Source organism: Megalobrama amblycephala, linkage group LG16, assembly GCF_018812025.1.
Source record: "Megalobrama amblycephala isolate DHTTF-2021 linkage group LG16, ASM1881202v1, whole genome shotgun sequence".
In the NCBI taxonomy this organism is placed as follows: domain Eukaryota; kingdom Metazoa; phylum Chordata; class Actinopteri; order Cypriniformes; family Xenocyprididae; genus Megalobrama; species Megalobrama amblycephala.
Genome location: NC_063059.1, coordinates 27,022,695 through 27,045,739, shown reverse-complemented (window position 1 = coordinate 27,045,739; position 23,045 = coordinate 27,022,695). Strand labels below are relative to the sequence as shown.

Here is a 23,045-nt window from a genome sequence, read left to right as displayed (position 1 = left end):
TCCATCAAAGAATGTTACAACTCATATCTCCAGGGGTCTGGCTCAGGATTAGAGATGTGCGAGCTTCGGATAGAGAACATCCTCTCGCACATAGACAATAAGAGATCACCCCAGTCCAATATCAATAGGACGACCTGCTTTTAAGGTAGGTGTGACACTTGCTGTGAGACTTGATATAGACCTGTCAATTCTTCTGGAATGGCCAATATAATCCCTGATAATAATGCTCAACATTCTGACTTATAAATATCCTCTTGTTTCATCCATCGGAGATGTGATTTCAGAGCTTTATGTTGCATATATTGTAGAATGACAACAGCATTTTTATGACTTTTTGGTGTTTCTGGTTATAAAATAATGTTTTGAAATTATTAGATCACAAACAACTGAGTAAAGGCCTGTTCACACCAAGAACGATAACTATAAAGATAACTGTAACGATAACTATATTTGCGTCCACACCAACAAACGATAACAGTCTGTTTATTCTAAGCTCACGCTGCGGTTTCAAAGTGTTTACAACATGTTTTTGATGTTTTGTTGGATTTACAAGCCTTTAACCAGCAGATGTCCTCAGCATGCTATGTTTCGAGTGAATAGCTAGTGTAATCGATCTAATCTAACAGAGAATTTAGCTGACAAATTCAATATAGTGGAATAAAAACAACGCCTAGACTTTTTTTACTGCAACTTTAAAGGAAGCTAGTTGTCGAAACTAGCACTGGATACCTGAGGTAATTTTATGTTACACTGTTTGCTAGCCAAGCATAATTGTTAATACTTCTCACCATTTATTCCGTGGGTATGACGGATTGTTTTCCATATATCCATTTTCTTTAAAGTATCCTTGAAAAGGGGGTTTGACTTGTCAAACGGTGGTGGCTTTTTCTGGACCTCAGCGATTAACTTCTCCGCAATGTTGTCAATACGTGAGCCCTTAAAGGTGCCCTAGAACTTCTTTTTAAAAGATGTAATATAAGGTGTCCCCTGAATGTGTCTGTGAAGTTTCAGCTCAAAATACCCCATAGATTTTTTTTAATTCATTTTTTTAACTGCCTATTTTGGGGCATCATTAACTATGCACCGATATATAGGTTGCGGCCCCTTAAAATCTCGTGCTCCCCCTCCCCCGGAGCTCGCGCTTGCCTTGAACAGCATAAACACAGTTTACACAGCTAATATAACCCTCAAAATGGATCTTTACAAGATGTTCGTCATGCATGCTGCATGCATACATCGGATCATGTAAGTATAGTATTTATTTGGATGTATTACATTTGATTATGAATGAGTTTGAGGCTGTGCTGCGTGGCTAAAGCTAACATTACACACTGTTGGAGAGATTTATAAAGAATGAAGTTGTGTTTATGCATTATACAGACTGCAAGTGTTTAAAAATGAAAATAGCGACGGCTCTCTTGTCTCCGTGAATACAGTAAGAAACGATGGTAACTTTAACCACATTTAACAGTACATTAGAAACATGCTTACGAAACATTTAGAAAGACAATTTACAAATATCACTAAAAATATCATGGATCATGTAAGTTATTATTGCTTCATCTGCCATTTTTCGCTATTGTTCTTGCTTGCTTACCTAGTCTGATGATTCAGCTGTGCACATCCAGACGTTCTGCCCTTGTGTAATGCCTCGATCATGGGCTGGCACATGCAAATATTGGGGGCGTACACCACGACTATTACGTAACAGTCGGTGTTATGTTGAGATTCGCCTGTTCTTCTGAGGTCTTTTAAACAAATGAGATTTATATAAGAAGGAGGAAACAATGGAGTTTGAAACTCACTGTATGTCATTTCCATGTACTGAACTCTTGTTATTTAACTATGCCAATATAAATTCAATATTGAATTCTAGGGCACCTTTAAATTAGAATGGATTCTGATTGGCTGTCAGTATTTTATCGTTCTGAAAGTGATCCTAATGATATCGTTTCTCTATATCGTTATTGTTATAGTTGTGAAGTGGACAGTGCTATTCTTTTATTTTTAGAATTATATTTAGAACTATATCTTTATCGTTATCTTTATAGTTATCGTTCTTGGTGTGAATGGGCCTCAAGTTAGAAATGTATAATTAGAGTTAATGTAGATTTGGCTTGGTATTTGAGTGCAATTTGTGAGTGCAATAACTATAAAATTATGTCTTGAAATTATTAGTTATTGCAATCACAAAGAATGTTTAAATCTGAATAAAACTAAAAGAAAAATTGTGAATTACATTCATAAAAAAACATTTTAGCCAATTAAATATTTTATTTTATATAAATGAAAAAAAAAACCCATGATTTTTCAAGACCTGGAAACCATAATTCCCTGATATGTCCATACATTCTATGACTGTGAGAACCCTGTAAAAATCGTAAGGTAGTGTGCGTAAGATCTACACATGCTTTTCACAAACACGCTGTGACTGTATAAACAAACAAAACTGCCAGTCTGCAAATACTAAAGACACACAACACAGACAGCATCTGTCCTTTCTTTCACCCAAAAGAGATTTGAGCCCGGCATTAGAGGATGTACTTCCTTGTCCAACAACCAATGTTGTGTAAGATTGTCCCTCTCCATTGGCTCTTCTGGAAATGAGATCGATACTCCGTGGAGAGACAGTGACCTTTTTCCTGGCAGGCTGATGGATTTGAAGGTTAAAAAAGGCATAAAATATTTTAGCCAGTCACCATCCCTCCAGAGACCGGAGCAGGGAGGGGAGGGAAGGTTGGGCGATCGGGTGAGAGAGAGGTTTTTTTTGTTTGTTTTCAATTTTAGACGTTATAGCAATTTTCCTGATGTCGCTTTTAATTTAGGAGATGAGCAGGGAACACAGCAGTGTTTCGCTTGGCTGTCTATGTGTGTGTGTGCGGCGTAGTGCTCCAATGAGAACTTTTATTAGATTCACGATGCAGGATAATTAAATAGGCTGGCTTTGGTGGTGTCGTGAAGGGAAAGGATGGTTTGAAACAGCACAGCCACTTAAGGCAATCCCACTGATCAATATAATAGAAGTAAAGCTGTGGGTTATTATGGAAAAGGCCAGTGATGCATGGAGAAAATCATTCTTTTCTCTTTGATGTAGAAATAGAGATTACAGAGAAATTGTTCCACTTTTCAAAGTCATAAGCGAAGCAGGAGTTCCAGTGCCAAATCAAAATATTCATAAATACTATGTGAATAAGATTCAAAAGTAATTTTGTAGCTGATCTTTAATGAAAGTCCAGAATATGGGTTTCTTTTCTCTTTATTGCTTAGTGAATTATTGTAATATGCAGAACTAAAGATTTTCAGCTGAATAAATTACAATGAGATTGATTTGTTTGGGTGTGCAGTAAGTGCATCGTTTTGCTCGCATATATACAGTATCTGCCAGTTCTTCAGCGACGAAAATGCCCAACTGTGTCCACCTATAGACAACATTAGGGACTCTCGCATTCCTGTGCATTAATGATCCATTTCCTTTGTAGATAGGAAAAAACAGGATGTGGGAAGCAGGCAGAGGAAACCTGTGCTGACAAGAGGAAGCCACTAAAGGCTGGCAATTCAACATTTGAGTTCAGTTAAACTCTGTCTGAAACAATGAGGCGTCCATAACAATGAGCCATCTAGATGATCAGATTGATTTCCTGTGCCGATGGGTGCGTGTGGAAGGGCGGGTGGATTAAGTTAGGTGTCAGCCACACTCCTGCCCTGACCATTTGGTTGCAGGCTCAGCGGTTGACGTTCCTGACCCGAAATCAGCAGCTGTCAGTTAATATGACTTTAATTCTTGCCCTCTATCTCTCAATCAGTGTGTACTGCAATGAGATACATGCCACGACAGCCGCACGTGTGGTGACAATTGGAAAAGAACGCAAAGGCAATGCAAGATCATATGACCTCACTGACAACTCACTGTGGCCTAAACCGGACTGGCATTGGCAAAATTCTGACTAGCAAAAAGTGAGATGCCAAATGAAATAAAATATAAACAAAATACTGACATAAAATATATAATGAATTAATGAACTACACATATGTTTTAGGGTTGTAACAGTACACAAAAATGATGGTTCGGTTCGTACCTCGGTATTGAAGTCACGGTACAGTACGGGTTCGGTGCAGCAGCGGGGAGAAAACTAATCTAAAATGGCTTTTTTTCCCTACTTTTTTTAACTAAACAGTGGTTTATTGAACAAATTGTGTCTCTCCCTTTAAATAAATTCAATTATAATTAACATTATGTTAAAGATAAAATGTAAAATCTACCTCAGCTAATGCTGTAAACTATATACAAGGAGCCTTTTCTTGCACATTACTATAATATTAAAGGTTACAAATAACAACAGAGCCCAAACTATTAAATTCAGTTGCTATTTATTTTTAGATATAATAATCAACACATTTACAAAAAATGTAAATTGCACATAAGGCAGGTTTTGCATTAACTTCTAAATCTAATTATAAAATTATTACTCCAATTCATATAATCATTTACACAGTTACTGTAATAACTTTTCATGACAAATTTATTTAAACATATTAAATAATTAATACATTATTAACAGGTAAAGTATGAATAAATATATAAGCTAATATAGTGCATAAACTTACTGAAATGCTCCCCTCTGGAGTAGGGCTGGACAATAATTCAATATCAATATATATCGCGATATAATTTTTTTCGATAACGGTGATATGATTTTTAAACACATTTCCGGTATTTCGATATACATTACAGCATCACTGACTTGAGGTGCAGCCGTTAGAAAGAGCAGAACGCGATTGGCTATTTGCGTGATGACGTACACCACAGAGACATGCAGCCACCAGCCAGTGCTCAGCAGTTGTACGCTAAGATCAAACGCGAATGAGGCAAGTTTTACAAAATGAGTACACCTGATGCAAATGCGATGGAACAAGCTTCCACAACTTGATGAAAATATGTGTGCATAACTACACCGTGCTGGTTAATGTTTGGTGCAGGAGAATGTGTGAAATAAAAACTTTAAACACGGATACTTTATTCTGTATGAGCTATGTGTCACATGGCTAGTATTATTAAACTAATCGCGGAGCTCCGCGCTGAAACCGAGCATATGCGCGCTCCGCGTGTATATCAAAATAACAATCGTATTTTTCATGTGTTCGTATTCAAACTCCAGTTCTGACCGCATCGCGAGCAAAATACAAACAACACACGTGCGGTGCTGAGGGAAACAGCCTACGGCTCGTGTGTTTGAATGCAGCTAGAGCAGGCAGAAGTGAATGAACAGCACTTTTGTGTTATTTGAATTATCCGCTGTAATGCGATCTCATGCGAACATATTTTCCATTTGTGCTGGTAGATTACAGCAAAACAATCCACTTCCGAGAGAAGTGATGCTTCCTCATGCATAATACTGCAATTATAATCTTATGCATACTACAGCGCAGTGATTGGATTAAATGAGCTTTTTGTCATGAATATATATGTCGAGATTCGCTCGAAACGGTCTATGTCAGCATGTTCGACCATGCCCATACTTGGGCCGAAAGTACACGATTATGTCAGATTTTGTGTCGTTGCTCCGACTCAGCTTTTCAAACAGGAAGACAGAAATCGCTCTGAAAAATGCAAAAGTAACTATTTTTCACTTATGAATAACTTTGAGTACCTTTAGTGTTTTCAGTGATGTGCAGCCTATACATATCTGTTTACATCTCAGGGGTTTTGGGGTTTCATGACCTTTTAAGAATAATAAAATCAGCCTACGTTATAGTTTAATGTTAAAGACATTAATATTACTAAAGTGAGTGAGTCTTATGTTTATTTTTATGTTTGTATGAAGGCTAAATTCAAATAAAAGCTGAACATAAATTTATTTGTACTGTTTTTATTTCTAAAATATTATATAGTTTTATAGGAAGAGATTTCATAGATTTGACAAATTTATTTTTTCAGACGTTTGTAGGTACAGAAATCCGTCGTGGCCGTTCTTGGCAGTTTTTCTGAGGCTATTATATAGTTCATATCGATATCGGAATTATATCGTATCGACCTAAATTAAGAATTATATCGTGATATAAATTTTGGCCATATCGTCCAGCCCTACTCTGGAGTTAATTTCTCTAGTGAATTAACATGCTGTGGACACTAAATGACTTGCCTGAGGTAAATGTAATGGTACATGAGATATTATTCTCAAGCTGTTTTATTTATGTCTTTTCAGAATTGAAACACTGGTTGAGAGATTACACATCTAGATTTTCTGTTCTTCTTCTGCACTTTTTCCTATTGTGGTGGTTAGCAAACATTGTTGCATTACTGCAGTCGCCCCCTTCTGAATTGAAGTGTGGCTCGCCTGTGACTGACTATATTCATTGTCTAACTGCATGAACTGAACTGTACAGTTCAGGATGAATACTTGTACCGTGACACATATATATATATATATATATATATTATAAAATGGTTAGTGTTCCTGTTCTTGATTCTGATTGGTCAATAGCTGTGTTTTATTTACGATAAAACACGGCTATGACCGCTTCACCCAACGGTTCTGTGTATCACTACACAACACCCTTAGCAACCACTCTTAGCAACGTAAACTGTATGTTCTCAATTAATATTGTTCATTGAAGCTTACTGTATTATGTAGAAGAGTACTGTGAGAAAGAGACTGAGTGAGCGAGTTTATTACCTGCATTCAGATTTAGCATTTTCCTTCAGGTCAGTCCTATGTTCATAATAAAAAATCTGTTTAAATGTCCGATGTATTATCTTGTCCTTTTAACAGTTAAGGGGTTTTCCCGTGACTGACAGCGCTAGTCAAAGCATTTGTCAGTTGCGTCTTGTTCTGTGTTCGAAACAATTCTTTTCAATATAAAAGTCTTCGCTACTGACTGACACGCTCATAAAGAGAGTCTTTGCTGCCATCTAATGGCGTAATAATGTAACTTCTGTTGCTGTTCACGGTCACGGTCACGTTCAAGTTCACGTAATTTTTCTGGCGGAAGGAAGCCTTTTAGAAAAAGTTTTCATTAAAGTTGCATTGATACATATTTCTGGCTTTAATATTTGTATTGTGTAGTAACCGTTTTATAAAAGCAAAAAGGTATTGCTTATATATATATAATTTTAGAATAAACTTTATTTGTTATATATTGCATTATACAACTGAATATGTCATTGTAAAATTAAAAAATAAACATCATGTTATAATTTATAATTTATAATATATAAAAATAAATGAATATACATAATTAAATATTGTATACCAAAATTCATTAAATATGGAATCATTTTATTTACCATATTTAGTGAAAAAAAAAAAAAATTCATTATAACATTTAATTATATAACTAAAACATATGTTGAATTGAAGTACTAATGCCTACCAACAGTTTGATCAACTTTTTCAAGGACAGTTAGTCATGGCTCAACTGTACACTCTCATATTGCACATTTTTAGTATATCACCACAATCTAATCTCTCTGCATCCCTGTATGTATATATCATACAAATATAGCTTGTCATATTGCAGAGTGCAGCAGAATGCAGTGATGCTGTCCCAGCAGAGACAATAGTGTGCACTTAAGTGAGATGTGTTGCTCCGCTGATAAGCCCTATAATTACATGCATAAATAATTAGGTCGGCAACTCTGCAGGGGTAAGCGTCTTGGACTTATGTTCTAGGAATTCAGGTTATGGTGCTGTCTTCACAGAAACTGCTCAATAAGCACAAAGAAGAAACTTCCTTAATGGACAGGCTTAACTAAAAATTAAGAACAGAAAACGGTCGTAAATTATTCATGAAGACAGCCAACTCTCTCTCTCTCTTTGTCCTAAGGGTGATTTAATTAAGCAAATGATAAATAAAGGAGAAGAATCATTGATGTGGATGACAACAATGCAGGAGCCCAGCAGATCAATGGACCATAATAATGGAGTGACCGGTGGCGATAATCTCCTAAACAGATAGCCGGTACACAATCAATGACTTGTCTAATTGGAACACACTCAGAATCTTCGAGAGTTTGTTTGCTTGTATAATGCAAAGGCCAAACCAAGTGGGGCCTGTTTGACTGAGTTAACAGTTTATTAGAAGGGATGATATAATCAAAATGTCCCTCCTCACACTTCATTTCATTCTGTGGCTATATTCATAGGTCTGTTTGCTTGTGCTTTCTATTATAACTTATCAAATGGGAATAAGATCAAAAAAAGAAGTGCGAAAAAACAACTGATATAAATATAGATCTTGTACATGTGCTCTGCAATTCAGCAAGGATAGAGAGGAAACTGGAAATGGAAAGAAACAGGAAATGGGGCGAGTTAAAGGAAGTGAAGCCTCACCTGTTTGACACGGTCAGGATTGACTGTGGTCTGTGGCTGAAGTATACTAACTGGCTCTGTTTTCTGAGCGCTCTGCGGCATCTCCCGCACCTTCTCCGCGATGAAGTCATGGACGCTGTTCAGCGCCTCTACAGTGCCCTGGATCAAGCAGACACGCTCTGTTGTTCCTGAAAGACACACACAAAGAGACCTCCAGTTTAACCTCACTGTGATTTACAGATGTTGTCCAAAGTGTGCTGTAAAATGATTAATAAAATCGCAGTGCTGTGATGAGGTGAGGGCCAAAGGAGCATTTTTTTTTTCCTCATTAAAATGTTTTTAAAAATGATTTTTTAAAGGAAACATTCGTTCAGGTTGCCTCATTGGGGCAGCCATATTAAGATCACATGACCAGCCAAAAAATACTTATTCTCGAATGCTTTCTCTTACAGATTAATATTAGTAATGTCAGTGCGTAACAAATCCACGATGATTGCCATGTCATCAAAAAAATATAATTTAATAAAATCACGTCAATAGGATTATATATGAACCCATTTCAGCAGTAACCCAAAGTTGTTTTACTGTTGCTGGCGTGAGACTGAGGCCGTACAGCATGTTCTTGCGATTGATGGTGTTTGGAAGTGAAACTGCAATGGAATACTTTTTTGACATAAAATATCATCAGCTGACAAAATCAGAAATGGCTAATAATTACTTTCTGTTTTTACTCAACCAAATCATATAATATTATAGAGCAATGTTTGTATGACAGGCACAGCATATCAGAGTAGTATGTGTTATCATAGAGTGAATCCGTCAGTCATTGGGCTATCAATCACATTACACTAGAGACTACAGACATTGTGTTAGGAGTCAAACAAGCAGCATTAGAGCATCTGCCCATGTAAATACCATGGATCTATGTACATGCAGACTTAAGTTATGGGAGCAGCTGCAATAACAGTCGCCTGGCAATGCTACTATTTTTGGCAGCCTATTCACAGAAAGCCTTCCATTAGACGCCCCAAAGTCTCCACTTTCAATTAATTCTGATACAATATCGGCGTTTCAACTCTAATTCCACCATCTCTCCTGCAAAGCATGAGGATGTTCAGTGCATGCACACACATACAATCACCATTGTTTAACTGTGTTTCGGTGCAGACTCTAAAGGAATTAGCCGACTGCAGTTCTCTGATTGGTTACTAATCCTTATACGCTATAACGTTTTGCCTGAAAGAGTGCTTCTGGGATATTTATCCTACAAAACCCACACAAATCACATTGCACCATAAGTGAGGCAGTTAAACATTGCCATTCAGATTCAGAAATAAAACAAAAGCCTGAAGTAGAAGGCAAGAGGGGAAAAAAATGCAAGCAGACTGATCCGAAGCCAGGATCTTTTGGCTCCCGAGAGGCTGGGAAGCGAATCGGCCCTTATCGGCACGGCGCAGTAGGGTTTTCCGGTTTCCTTTAACCTTCTATTGTTTACTAGCATGAAAATAATTGGGTTCGGTCCCAGACTAGGTATATGAAGCCGTGTTAATACGCTCAAATTGAGGAATCTCAGGATCATGGATGGGATCTTACAAAAAAGAAACGGAAAAAAAGCTTTGCTGAGCTCCCGACAGCTGGCGGCCCAAGAGTAATCTGTGACGGACCAATCGGGGTGGTAGATTATTAGAGCAGAGATCACCATTGTTTTGGCAGGGAGACGAGGGGGGGTTGGGTGTGGACAACACCAGTCAAACAACTGTCAGAGATGGAGAACTAGTTCTGAAACATTATTTAAGTTTATGGTGTATATATATATATATATATATACCGTATACACACACAATGACCATTAAATGATCTCAACTTGTTAAATACCAAATAGCTGCACAGGCGAGGTTATAGCATGCAAGCAGAAAGCTTATGTGATGTGTTGACTGTCTGGATGAAGAGTTCCTGGAGAGGTTGTGATGTGTCTGTTGTGTACTCAGCGGGATATGGGAAAGGGGTGGGGGGTTTAGAAAGAGGTCACTGAGGATCTTCTTCCCTCTTGCTAACGGAAGGGACACTTTCTGACACACGTTTAAGTTTCTGCCTATGAAGCTCATTGAAAGTGATGGGCAGTTTGCTTTACCACCCATCCAAACACATAAACACCCCCCTCAGCAGCTCTCTGCCTCCTCATTAAGACACAGCACATAGGGCTGAGCAATACTATATGTACAGTATACACAATATATTTTATATTATTTGGTTGACAATATAAAATTAACCAACATTTACTTATTAAATGAGAGAGAATGGATCAAACAAAAACTGGACTGGAGCATATATTTTTTAAACAAAAGGATGCATTACATTCTGATCAAAGTGACTGTAAAGACTTTTACATTGATACAAATACATGGTTCTTTTGAACTTTCTATTTATCAAACAATCTTGTAGTACAAACATTTTCATCAGAATAATATAATAACAGAATAATAATAAGAAGAAGTGTTTCTTGAGCACCAAATCAGCATATTAATTTAATGTATGAACGATCATGTGACTAAAGACTGCAGTAATGATGCTGAAAATTCAGCTTTGCATCACAGGAATTAATTACATCTTCAAATTATATTAGTGTAATATTTCACTATATTATTGTTTTTGCATAATTTTTGATCAAATAAAGGTTTTTGAGGAAAACATTCCAGGATTTTTCTCCTTACAGTGGATTTAAATGGCTACCAACATATTGAAGGTCAAAATCACAGTTTCAGTGCAACTTCAAGGGCTTTAAACGATACCAGACGAGGAATAAGTGTCTTATCTAGCGAATCGATTGGCCATTTTCGAAAAAAATACAACCGTTTATGCTTTATAAACAAAACATCGCCTTGAACGTACTTTCCGCTTCCGCATTCTTCATAACGCTTACGCTGAATGTCCTACGCCTTCCCTATTCAAGTTACGGAAAAAAACGAAACTGGCGCCGCGTTCGTTCTGTAAGTAGAATAGGGAAGGCGTAGAACATTCAGCGTAAGCGTTATGAAGAATGCGGAAGCGGAAAGTACGTTCAGTGCGATATTTTTTTTATAAATCATAAACGGTTGTATTTTTTTCGAAAATGATCGATCGAATTGCTAGATAAGACCCTTATTACTCATCTGGTATCGTTTAAAGCCCTTGAAGCTGCACTGAAACTGTAATTTTGACCTTCAATATGTTGGTAGCCTTTGAAATCCACTGTAAGGAGAAAAATCCTGGAATGTTTTCCTCAAAAACCTTAATTTCTTTTCGACTGATGAAAGAAAGACATGAACATCTTGGATGACATGGGGGTGAGTAAATTTATCAGGAAAAGTGTATTTAAAAGTGGACTAATCCTTTAAGGGTAGGGGTAAGGTGTAAGGGATGGGTCAGTGTAACAGTGTAATTATAAATGTAATTACAGAAATTAATTACAGATCCAATTACATGCAGGTGTTTTTAAAATATAAGTACAATGTAAAAACATGTATGTACACAATAAGTGCATTGTATCAAATGATCAATTTAAATGTAAGTACATAGTAGTTAAGGCCACTTAATATAAAGTGGGACCATATATATATATATCATGAAAAGGATAAAAAATAGAGATATATTTTTCCTGCATAGCCGAAGTACATAGAGAATGAATGCTAGTTGCACAGGCGGTAGTTTAAAATTTAGATTCAAATACAGGCCCTGTGAGTCACTGTGCTGCTTCTGAAATTAAGGGTTTGGTCTCCATCCATATAGACACAGAGGCCAGAGACTATCCTACAGACCTATTAATCATCATTTGATTTTAGAATAAGTGTGAGATTTGTGCTAGTAGCATTTAAGGAAACACAATCAGCTTCCATACAGACCAAGAGTTACAACTAAGAAAAGGTATTGGGCAGTGCGGAGGAGTTTATATAGTTGCCTAGGGAATGCCTACTTGGCTCTGTTCACTTTTATACTAAATAGTTTTTATACAGTTGTTAAGATGATGAGTCATTCATTCCTTGTTCTTGATGCTAGATGGAGCTCCTCTTTGGTGATTTAGCTATTGAGAACATTAGTATTATTATTGTTATTGCACAGGCTATCCTATCTTTCTTCACAGGAATGCCAATCTTTTTTTCCCAAAAGCATGTAAAACAGAGGAGGGGATGAGGGCCTGTTTTCTGTAGTTGCGTGAGTGATGGAGTGTCTGGAAGGCTGTTCTAAAGAATGACTCCATCAAGACTTGCAGCAACAGACAATGGAAGTCTATAAGGGCCACTAAACAAAACCACATGAGCATGTACAAAACATGAACATGTACTGTATGGAATGTAATGTTAGCTCATTAAAAAAAGAGGCAATTAAACCTGGTAAATACTAGTGCAGCAATATGAGGTAATGCCTATATCCTGCCAATTATCTACATGGATGGATATTTTGATCAGTTTGTTTACTCAAGCACTACACAGATAAATCTTAGTAGTACTCAAGGAAGGTGGAAAGAAGAGGGTAGATCTGCATTATTTTGTTGGTCTATGTACAGACATCCATAGCCAGGCATAATTTTTAAGGTGTGTCAGGTTAAAATTAGTCTAGCAGAAACGTGTCACAAGACATCGCCTTGTTCCAGCTCTGTCTAGCTGTTTGAAAAGGAGAAAGCGTCCTGTGTGAACGCCCTCTAATCTCTCCTCAGAGTGCTGCTGCTGCTGCTGCTGCTGCCACGGATGGAGAGTCAGTGTTGCCGCAAACTGCTGTCAGAATGATAGGTACTTTTGAAAATGACGCCATAGCCAATTCCCCCCAATAAGGTGATTTTTTTAAAGGGTTAGTTCACCCAAAAATGAAATTTCTGTCATTAATTACTCACCCTCACGTTGTTTCAAACCCATAAGACCAGAACACAAATTAAGATATTTTGATGAAATCCGAGGGGCTTTTTTTTCCTCCATTGAAAGCAACGAAATTACTACATTCAAGGCCTGGAAAACTAGTAAAAACATTGTTAAAATAGTCAACGTGACTACAGTGGTTCAAACTTAATGTTATGAAATACTTTTTTTGCGCAAATTCGTCTCTCCCCTGTATTTCTGCTACGCTATTTACGTCGCAGAGCTCCCGGGTTCTACATCAGAACGCCGGCTCAGGATTGGCCGGCTCCTGCGTCAGCATCACACGCATTCGGCCAATACTGAACCGGCGTTCGGACATAAAACCCGGACACTCTGCAGCGTGAATAGCGTAGCAGAATGACAGGGAAGAGACGAATTTGTTGAATTATTTTTGTTTAAAGGATTAGTCCACTTTTAAATACACTTTTCCTGATAAATTTACTCACCCCCACGTCATCCAAGATGTTCATGTGTTTCTTTCGTCAGTCGAAAAGAAATGAAGGTTTTTGAGGAAAACATTCCAGGAATGCTTCCGCATTCTTCATAACGCTTACGCTGAATGTCCTACGCCTTCCCTATTCTACTTACGGAACGAACGCGGCGGCAGTTTCGTTTTTTTCTGTAACTTGAATAGGGAAGGCGTAGGACATTCAGCGTAAGCGTTATGAAGAATGCGGAAGCGGAAAGTACGTTCAAGGCATTTATAAAGCATAAACGGTTGTATTTTTTTCGAAAATGGCCGATCGATTCGCTAGATAAGACCCTTATTACTCATCTGGTATCGTTTAAAGCCCTTGAAGCTGCACTGAAACTGTGATTTTGACCTTCAATCTGTTGGTAGCCATTGAAATCCACTGTAAAGAGAAAAATCCTGGAATGTTTTCCTCAAAAACCTTCATTTCTTTTCGACTGACGAAAGAAAGACATGAACATCTTGGATGACATGGGGGTGAGTAAATTTATCAGGAAAAGTGTATTTAAAAGTGGACTAATCCTTTAATAATAATGATAAAAAAATTCATTAGCAGGTTTAAAGCACTAAATGCTTCCCAAACCAGATGTCCAGTGCTTGTCCATTGGGAGAATAGTGCACTGTCATGGAGATCACAAATGCTGATCAGAAGTCCCACAACACCAAAGCTGCAAGATGGATCGGTCCATTGATTGACAAGATTCAGATTGGGCTCTGAACCCATAGAAAAGACCACAGGAGGCTTAATAACCAATTAAACTGCTGCGTAGCACATGACAAATGAGACCAGCTGCCGGGACACATGGAGAATCTTTCAGAAGATACACCGTACAGGCTTGTCCAAGAAATGTCTCTAAACCGTATCTCAGTGCGAGCAAATTTTGACAAGCTTCCTGATTGCCTCCCTCCAAAGACTCCAACAGCGGCCTTAGAGATTTCATGAACATACAACCCTGCCCATGGACGAGGTTACAGATGTTTCCTGGCTTTGGTGTTAGGAGAAAGAAAAAAGTGGGGGGAGAAAACAAGAGCGAGAGGAAGAATGAGTTGGGGAGGTGGGGGGAATAAAAAAACTAGCCATCTCCCTTCCTCAGTGACTCGTATTTTCCTGTCCGCCCATCAAAGAGCGGCTGATTGCAGCCTCCACGTACGAGTCCCACAGGAGCACATGGGTCATTGTTTCAGCATGAAGCACCCACTACAAGATGAAGTGTTGACTGCAGAGATGGGCGAATTAAAACAGGGGACACCTGGGTCCTGTTGGTGTCAGTGTGCACCATTATGTTAATAACTACATGAATGTTTGGGAGGGGGGCCAGTCCAGGCATATGACATAAGACACATCACCACAGCAACTGGCAGACCCTGAAAATATTGTGGGGCAGCTGCTAATGACGTAATGTGTTTTTATTTTAAAACAGAAAGGACGGGGTGTTGCATGTGCTTATGTAATCATGAACAGTAAAGAGAAAGAAGAAAGATGGGGACTGGAAATTCGGAAAGAGTTTCCATTCGAATCTCTTTATGCTGTTTGAACCGGTATTTTATAGTCTGTCAGGCTGGATGGACGCTCCAATTCCAGACGTTTCTTTATGGGCCTAAACTAACCCATGTAAGCAGTCACTAGGGCAGATGGGAATTTCGCTTTCCAAGTCTTCTTAAAGGGATAGTTCACCCAACAATGAGAATTCAGTCTTTGTTTCAAACCTTTATGACTTTCTTTTCTTCTGTGGAACACACTAAAAGTTATTTTGAACTGTTTTTTGTCGATACAATGAAAGTTAATGGGGTCCAGAACAACATTGTGCCTCATTGACTTTCATTGTATGGACAAAACTAACAAACAAACAAAACAAAAAAACGCTTCTTTTGTTTTCCACAGAAACAAGCAAGTCATACAGTTTTAGAGCAACATGAGGATGAGTAAATGATGACAGAATTTTTATTTTTAAGTGAACCTGAATCAGTTCGGCTTTGCCTTTCCAATGCATCAAGCCTCTCTAAACAGCAGAGGAAGGATAGAAGGGTCTCCAAAGAATAACAAAAGATCTGGAAGAAAGAGTGAATTCCTCTTCAGTGATGTCACTCTTATTGAGAAGTGCTGGGTTTGTCCACCCCTTTTCCTCAGTTTGACCTAAGCCGTCCCCAGCCCCCCACATCTATAGTGACGTCGTCATGGTTACGGGGCCCATTTCGTGCAAACAGCTGAAGAGATGCCTGGCCTGGGCTGGGATCCTGTCCTCATCTCTTCCCTAATGTTCTCTCTCACCCTCTCAAGACCTTCTTGCACACCCTCCAAGACCTCACAGAGGGACAAAGAGAGAGCAAGAGACAAAACAACAGGCAGCGAGTGAGAAAGAAGCACAGTGAGGAAGGGAACGCGATAAAAGGGAAAGAGATTCTTTATTCAATATGTCCAACCCACCAATAAAGAGAGGAAAGAGGGGGTAACATTACTCAGAGAGAAACTAAACTCTCCAAAAGAAAGATGAAGAATGAAAAAAAGAGGTAGGAGATGGGAAGGGGGGTCTAAACGTTCCTGCCAGGTGCCTAACACTGTTTCAAAGGCTCCAGGGAGCTTTCCACTTTAGCTTAAAAGAGGATATTTTCCTCAATTGTTGTAATCTGTGCATTTTAGATGTGATGTGATATATTTAGGGCTGTCAGTTTAAGAAATGTAATAAAAAATGAATTAGTCATGCCCCCTGACCATTACATTAAATTCATTATTAGAGTAATAGAAGCTTGAAGAACGTTTTTGAGTCATACAGCATGCGTTGTTCCCCTTAATATTCAGAATAATTTGTTTTTATCACTGTTTTCAACTCAGCACTGTAAAAAATGACCGTGATTTTAACAGTAAAAGACTGTAAAAATGCGGTGAAAAACTGTCAATTGGTTTACAGAAAGTTTCCGTACTATATACGGTGAATAACTGTAATAGATCTAACGGTACATTTAATGTAATTTTACGGTAAAATACCGTTAAATTCACAGTTTTTGGAAGTGAAAAATAACAATTCATTGTAAAAATTTACAGTGAAAAAACGTAAATTGACATTCCCACAATTCCCTGCGTGACACTTCACATTTGATATATTTTCGTTGAAATAACTCTGTTTCTTCTTAGTTTTTCTAATTTTTGTTCTAATCAGTTATGTACATTAGGGTTTTATGTTACATCTAATGTTGTTAAATTAATGTTTATTGCATTTTTAAAATTTCATGCATGTTACCATGATGGTGTTTAGTGTGTGTGTGAATGACACTGTGTGCACCTTCTATATATTAGTATTGTCCTCCTCAGCTTGTGATGAACTTTGATTCATCATGTGACTCTTATCACCACTGTGTTTGGTGACTGTCAGTGTATTATAAAGGTACAAAACAGATATTAGTACTTCATTAGGTTGGTAAATTAACATTATATCAGTTAATGAAATACGTTATTTTACCGTAAATTTAACAGATTTTTTTTTACAGTGTACATTACCGTTCAAGTATTTGGAGTCGGTAAGTGTTTTTTAATTGTTTTTTCTTATGATCACCAAGGCTGCAATTATTTGATCAAAAAACTATAATATTGTGAAATATTATTAGAATTTAAAATTGACATGACCACTTAAAAACTCTTTTCTGTAAAAATATATTTTTTAAAATGTAATTTATACCTGTGAAGCAAAGCTGAATTTTTAGCATCATTACTCCAGTCTTCAGTGTCACATGATCCTTCAGAAATCATTTTTAATATTCTGATTTGCTGCTCAAGAAACATTTCTTATTATTGTTATCAATGTTGAAAACTGTTTTTATGGAAACCATTTTAATTTTCAGGATTATTTGATAAATTGAAAGTAAAAAAAAAAAAAAAAAACATTTATTTGAAATAAAAAAAAATGTAATGTAATGTAATGTATGTAATGTATTTGAATTATCTTCATTTGTGGGCAAATAATTATATAAATGACATCTTGTGATCATTCAGAATATTTATTGGCATTTCATTTAACTAATTAAAATATAAAATGTAACCGAGTGATAGCCCGGATATATTTCTTACATTTCACATATGAAATGAATAAAAATAAAGACTAGGTCCATGGGTTTAGACACTGACTCACTGTTGATGAGGAAATGACTCAAGAGGCAGCCCAGGCCAACTCCACGGGTGTGTTATGCAGATTTCTGAAGAGGGAACTGCATTTGGAGATGGTTAATCTCAAGGGACAGAAGAAAGAAAGGGACACGACTGCCAAAACGGGTCGTTTTCAAAAGACATTTGGGTCTGTAATCTTATGTGACTCGGGTCTTAAACTCCTAACCTAAGCCCTGAAGATCACAACCAGCTATTTACTATCATAAATCTGTTGCATACAAATCTAAAACTCAAACAAGAATGTGATGTTATTACTGGACGAATACCTCAGTTCTGACAGACAGCTCTCTCAACGTGAACTCAAACTCGCAAATCGAAAGTTTAACAAACTAGCTTGAGCAGCATTTCACTTAACACTCACGACTTTGACATTTGCATCATCGATCGCGACGTGAGTTATGTCTTCTAATAAAAATATCAAAAGGTATTTTCAGCAGATCTTTTTTCGAAAGAGTTACAGTCCCTGATTTACGACTGCAGACGTTTAAACAGACCAGTTGCCTATGCCTTGCAAGGGGAACGGAGAGAAGGTGTAAAATCCATAGATGCTTTAGTGTTTGCTCCTTGTTAGAGGCCACCCTGCTTTGCAGCCAATGAATTTACTGCTGAAATGATTTCAAGTGTTACACAGACTATGGTTTCAGTCAGACCTTCCACACACTTGAGAAGGATTATGTGAATTTTTAATTGTTTCTAGTCATGTGCATTTAACACTGGGACTGGGACTCCATTACAAATCCATTGCATCTGTGTTTGTGAAGATTTATCAAAACCATCTATCCTCAAGAGGATCCTGTGGATGTTAAGTTAGCATATTGGTCCAGTTTACAACCAAACAACTGCTCAGCCAAATACAAGAAGATCCATCGCACGTATAACAGCTTGTTATACTGAAAGCACGCTAACCCAAGTAAAATGCCTGACCCACGTGTCAACATGCACATGCACTAATACACTTATGTTCGGAAATGTTTGCTTGTCGCACACCTACACAAAAACTCTCTTCGTTATTCACCATGTATCAATTCACTTCAAAACGTGCTTGAATTAAGCTACAAGAGCAGGAATTTTATCACACTTGAACACACACACTCAGTATACACCGCCTGGTAACCCACAGCGCGTTTGCAATCTCCAAAGGCCGTGCGGTAACCGGAGCTGGTGTGAATTCCAGGCTTGCACAAATGATTCAAACAGTCACTGATGGTCATCTACATTAGGGTACAGAGAAGAAAGTAACCCACTGGCTCCCATAATTCAGTACATAAAGCGTGGACAACCCAATTAAGATCCCTCTTCCACCTCTTTCCGTCTTTTAGTATGAATAATAAAGCTGTAAGAAAGCTGTAGAGAGGAGAAAACTAAGCAAGATGATGGAGAGGTTGTGTCACAATGCCTTTGTCATCCCATTCCCAGTCTGCCCCATAAGAGGTGCGAAAATGTTGGGACACTTGGTAAATGTCCATCCATTTTGTCTATTTAAGGATTTTTGTGCCTTTCAAATATTTCTAAGTTGCAATGTTTCCATAATCAGGTATGTGATCATCAGCTAAAGACAAAAATAAGATGTTTTTCTCTATTCTATATGACTATATAATAATAATAATTTTTTATTATTATTTAAATTTTAAAAATTAAACCAATAAATGTATTACTGTTGCAATTTTAATAGTGTACTATAAAATAAAAATGAGAATTTAATAATAATATTAATAATAATTAATTATTTTCCATCCGATTTACATGGGTCATACTTCTCTAAAAATTGTATAGTATTTGTCTAAAAATACAGAAATCCGTGTAAATACAGAAAAAAATCACATCCCTGCATAATAAAGTTTTATTTATGTTTCAGCATGAATGGTTGCAGCTTCAATAAATTCAGCTAGCTAGTGGTAAAATTGACACTGTGCCATATAACATGAGCGAGACAATATGAAAACACTAAACAAAGAGAGCTCAATTTGCAAAATGAGTTGAATTTTAAACCAAGCATCTCAGTAAAAACGCTTAGCAGTGCGCTAGCAACATTAGCACATTTTGCTACCTATAAAGTGCAAGTTAATGAGAATAGAGGAGGATTGAAAAAGAAAATCGAAAGCTCGAAAAATCGAAATACAAAAGCTGAAAGAGTAAGATTATGGCGAGCAACAGGAAAACGTGGCATTATTATTAGAATATCAGAATGCTAACGTAGCATAGCCTGTTTGGCACTCTCAAAACACTTCCTTCTTAAATCTACATCTAAATGCTTTTCCCGTCCACAATACTCCGTGTCCTCAACTCGTTGAGCGCATCTCCCTGTGGAGGTATTGGGTTCCACACAAGTGCTCGGAGCCCAACACACACCTGTCTCTGCTTGCCTGCTGTCCATCAAAGATGTCTAAACATTGCCCGCCTGAACGATAGGCGGATTGAGTCAGCTGGCATGGCTGCCCCAAACAACCTACAACAAGACCTACATTCAAACCCACTGCCACTTTCCTCCAAAGCTGTCATGTATAAAAGCACTGCTAATTGCTAAGAGTCCTCTTCGGTCCGGGCCTCCTCCACTGGCCTGTGAGTCATCTCTTCCGAGCCGATTGAGGCGCTGAGGCCTGAAGGTCCAGGGCCAGCTTTCTGCTCTGGTTCTTTATCAGCGTTTTCAGTGTCTCCGAACCCTGAGCCAAGATTCAGTTTCCAGCCCACTCCTTATCGTAACCCTTTACCACTAACTTCTTTTATTTTTTATTTTTTTTGTCTGCTACAAGAGACCACCAGAAAAGCTTTCTGTTTTTATTCTTCAGTCTCATGTTTTCAGTTTTCTACTTTTCATAATGTGTATTAATCTGCTTAGAGTTTACTCAACAGTTGACCTTATCCATAGCAACGAGAGAATGCCTGCCGTTTTACATCATGCACACAATCTGTTCCCCATTTCGTACAGCTGGAATTCGAGTGAGGCAATGGGGTTAAGGAGCCAAGCAAGGCCGGAGAAGTCAACCTGAAAATGAGACACCCCCACCCCCTTTTAAGGCTCTCAGCACCATGAGAATATACTGACAGTCGTGCAGAAATACAGAGTGTTTGAAATGAACATGCACTGAATGCAACTGCCAACATATGAATGGATCTCGCATGTGCATGCAGATGTGCAGACAGAAGGCGTTTGTGTAATGCAGGGCTGGCGGTCCAAGAACTGCGCTCTGGTAGCAGCCACGTCACTTCTCAAAAGTTGGTTGGGATGAATTGAAGAATTGTCTCCTTTTCAATTCAATTCAAAGTGTGAATCTGAAATTAATTGGCAACACCACACAAGTTGAACTGAAATTTGAACTGGAATGACCAGAAGAGAAAATTTACTGAAAAAAATGCAACAGTGCTCACCCGCATTTTCAGCAACCTTGGTTCCGGAAATATTTTTTCCATGCATTTTTCCCATAGGGTCTTCATTAAAGAGACAAGGCCATGAGCCAAACCAAGCAGCTCCGAAGTGAATCACAACATAATGCTTTGATTTGAAGCAAAAAAGTTGAAAATCAGACAAAAAGAGAAGGACTGTGTATTTTACAGCTTTAGTGAGGGAAAGAACTACAATCCCATGAAGCATTGCGAATGACAATCAAATTAAAAATGATGGATAAATATAAAAATGTTAATTATATATATATTTAAACAATATAGTTTGCATTTATTGCAAAATATGCATATATACACACTAGTTTGACAGGGAGACTGACATGATTACGTTATTTGCAGTGCATCATGGGAGTAGACAGGCACTAAAATTTTCTTTTGGTGTGATTTGCTTGTTTCTATTCTCTGATTGGTTTGCAGATTTCTTTGCAGAAACATGGGTAATGCAGATTCTCACCAGGATGCCCGTTGTTAAAAACAATTATTTAAAAAATACATGGCTTCAACAAAAGCATATACTGTTGATTAACAACCTCTTAACTCACAGGAGGTCTATCTTTAATGGTTTATAAGTTATTGTTAAATATCAATTCCCCTTTGGAGAAAATGAATGGGATTTTTTACTTCCGGAACCCAGCTGTTGAAGCTCACACTTCGGTTGCTCAACAACAACAAACCTGGAGAATCTCACGATTGTTAGTAATGTTGTTCAACCTTGCATTGTTCAAACCAGAGTCGGACACTGATGGATAGACTCAGGAAGAAGTTGCAACTTTTAGAATGCAACTGGACGTTGCTGAATGGTTAGTGGGTAAATTTATGTAGTTGCTGTGGAGTTGATTCAACTCACTGACTAGCATGACTAGTTGAACTGACCCTCGTCCGGCGTAAAATGACCCACCCCCTTTGTTGCGTGTTCTCAGGGGCAGGGTTTATGTAAATTTTAGGGTTAACCCGGGAAGAAGCTCGCTGTAATCCCTACCGGTCGTTTGTTGTAGTCCTTAAAAAGCAATTTCTTTTTTTTTCAAAAAGTAAATATCTCGCTTTGCATTGAACTTTGAGCGTCGTAACTTTGCAGATGTTGTTTATGGTCCAACAGCAACATTACAAGCTAACTAAAGTTAATAAAATGAAATCATAATCAACCACCCCTTTAAAAATTAGTTGAAATCTACTCTCTATTTTAAATCTACTTCTTTACATTTGAATTCGAACTGCAGTTGCGCATCCTGTTTGCTACCTCGATTTAAATTCAATTCAAATTTAGAAAGTGAACAAGGATTTGAAAGACGTTCTCAATTGAATTCTGAGCATCCCTGCTGCACAGACAATCATGATACTGCCTCAGGTCACCACTACAGCAGTCAGCACTCAGCTTGTGCAGCTCTATAGACACAACCAAGAGGCGCTTGACTTGCTGTACAATTAGGATTCAGCTCCAAAGCCCCTTTAGGCTGCCTTAGGTAAACCTACAGCTCATGTCTAAAAGGACGCGATCAGCACTGGCTGTCAGGAGAAGTTTCATTTTGCTGCGGCTGCCAAAATGCATACGTAACCAGAACCATTATTCAGCTCTGCTGAGGGAGTTTCAGGAGTTAGCAAACGCCACTCCGAATGAAGAAGCTCCCCGTTAGGAACACAGAAGCATTACGCTTGTTTCTACGGTTAAAGGGTGTGGGTGTCTTCACAATCGACTTGGCTTTCATCCTCCTTCCTGAAATTTGGCATAGAGCTCCTGGAGCTGGCCAGCCAAACCCTGTGCAGTATAGTGCTAACATTTCATGACAAAGGAGGCTCTGAAAGCTGCCCCCTCTGCCTGCACCTGC

The 23,045-nt window shown here is 38.0% G+C and overlaps 1 protein-coding gene across 3 annotated transcripts in view; it reads right to left on the bottom strand.

Annotated features, from left to right (window-relative positions):
- The window catches only part of nova2 (NOVA alternative splicing regulator 2), a 61,150-nt gene that overhangs the window by 15,989 nt on the left and 22,116 nt on the right, over positions 1-23,045 (bottom strand). For 2 of the 3 annotated variants that reach the window (XM_048159910.1, XM_048159911.1), the window contains one exon: positions 8,331-8,497. In XM_048159910.1, the coding sequence (XP_048015867.1) occupies positions 8,331-8,497 (167 nt within the window). Of the gene's footprint in view, positions 1-8,330; positions 8,498-22,173; positions 22,179-23,045 lie in introns of those variants that run through there. The other variant, XM_048159912.1, reaches the window with a different exon arrangement.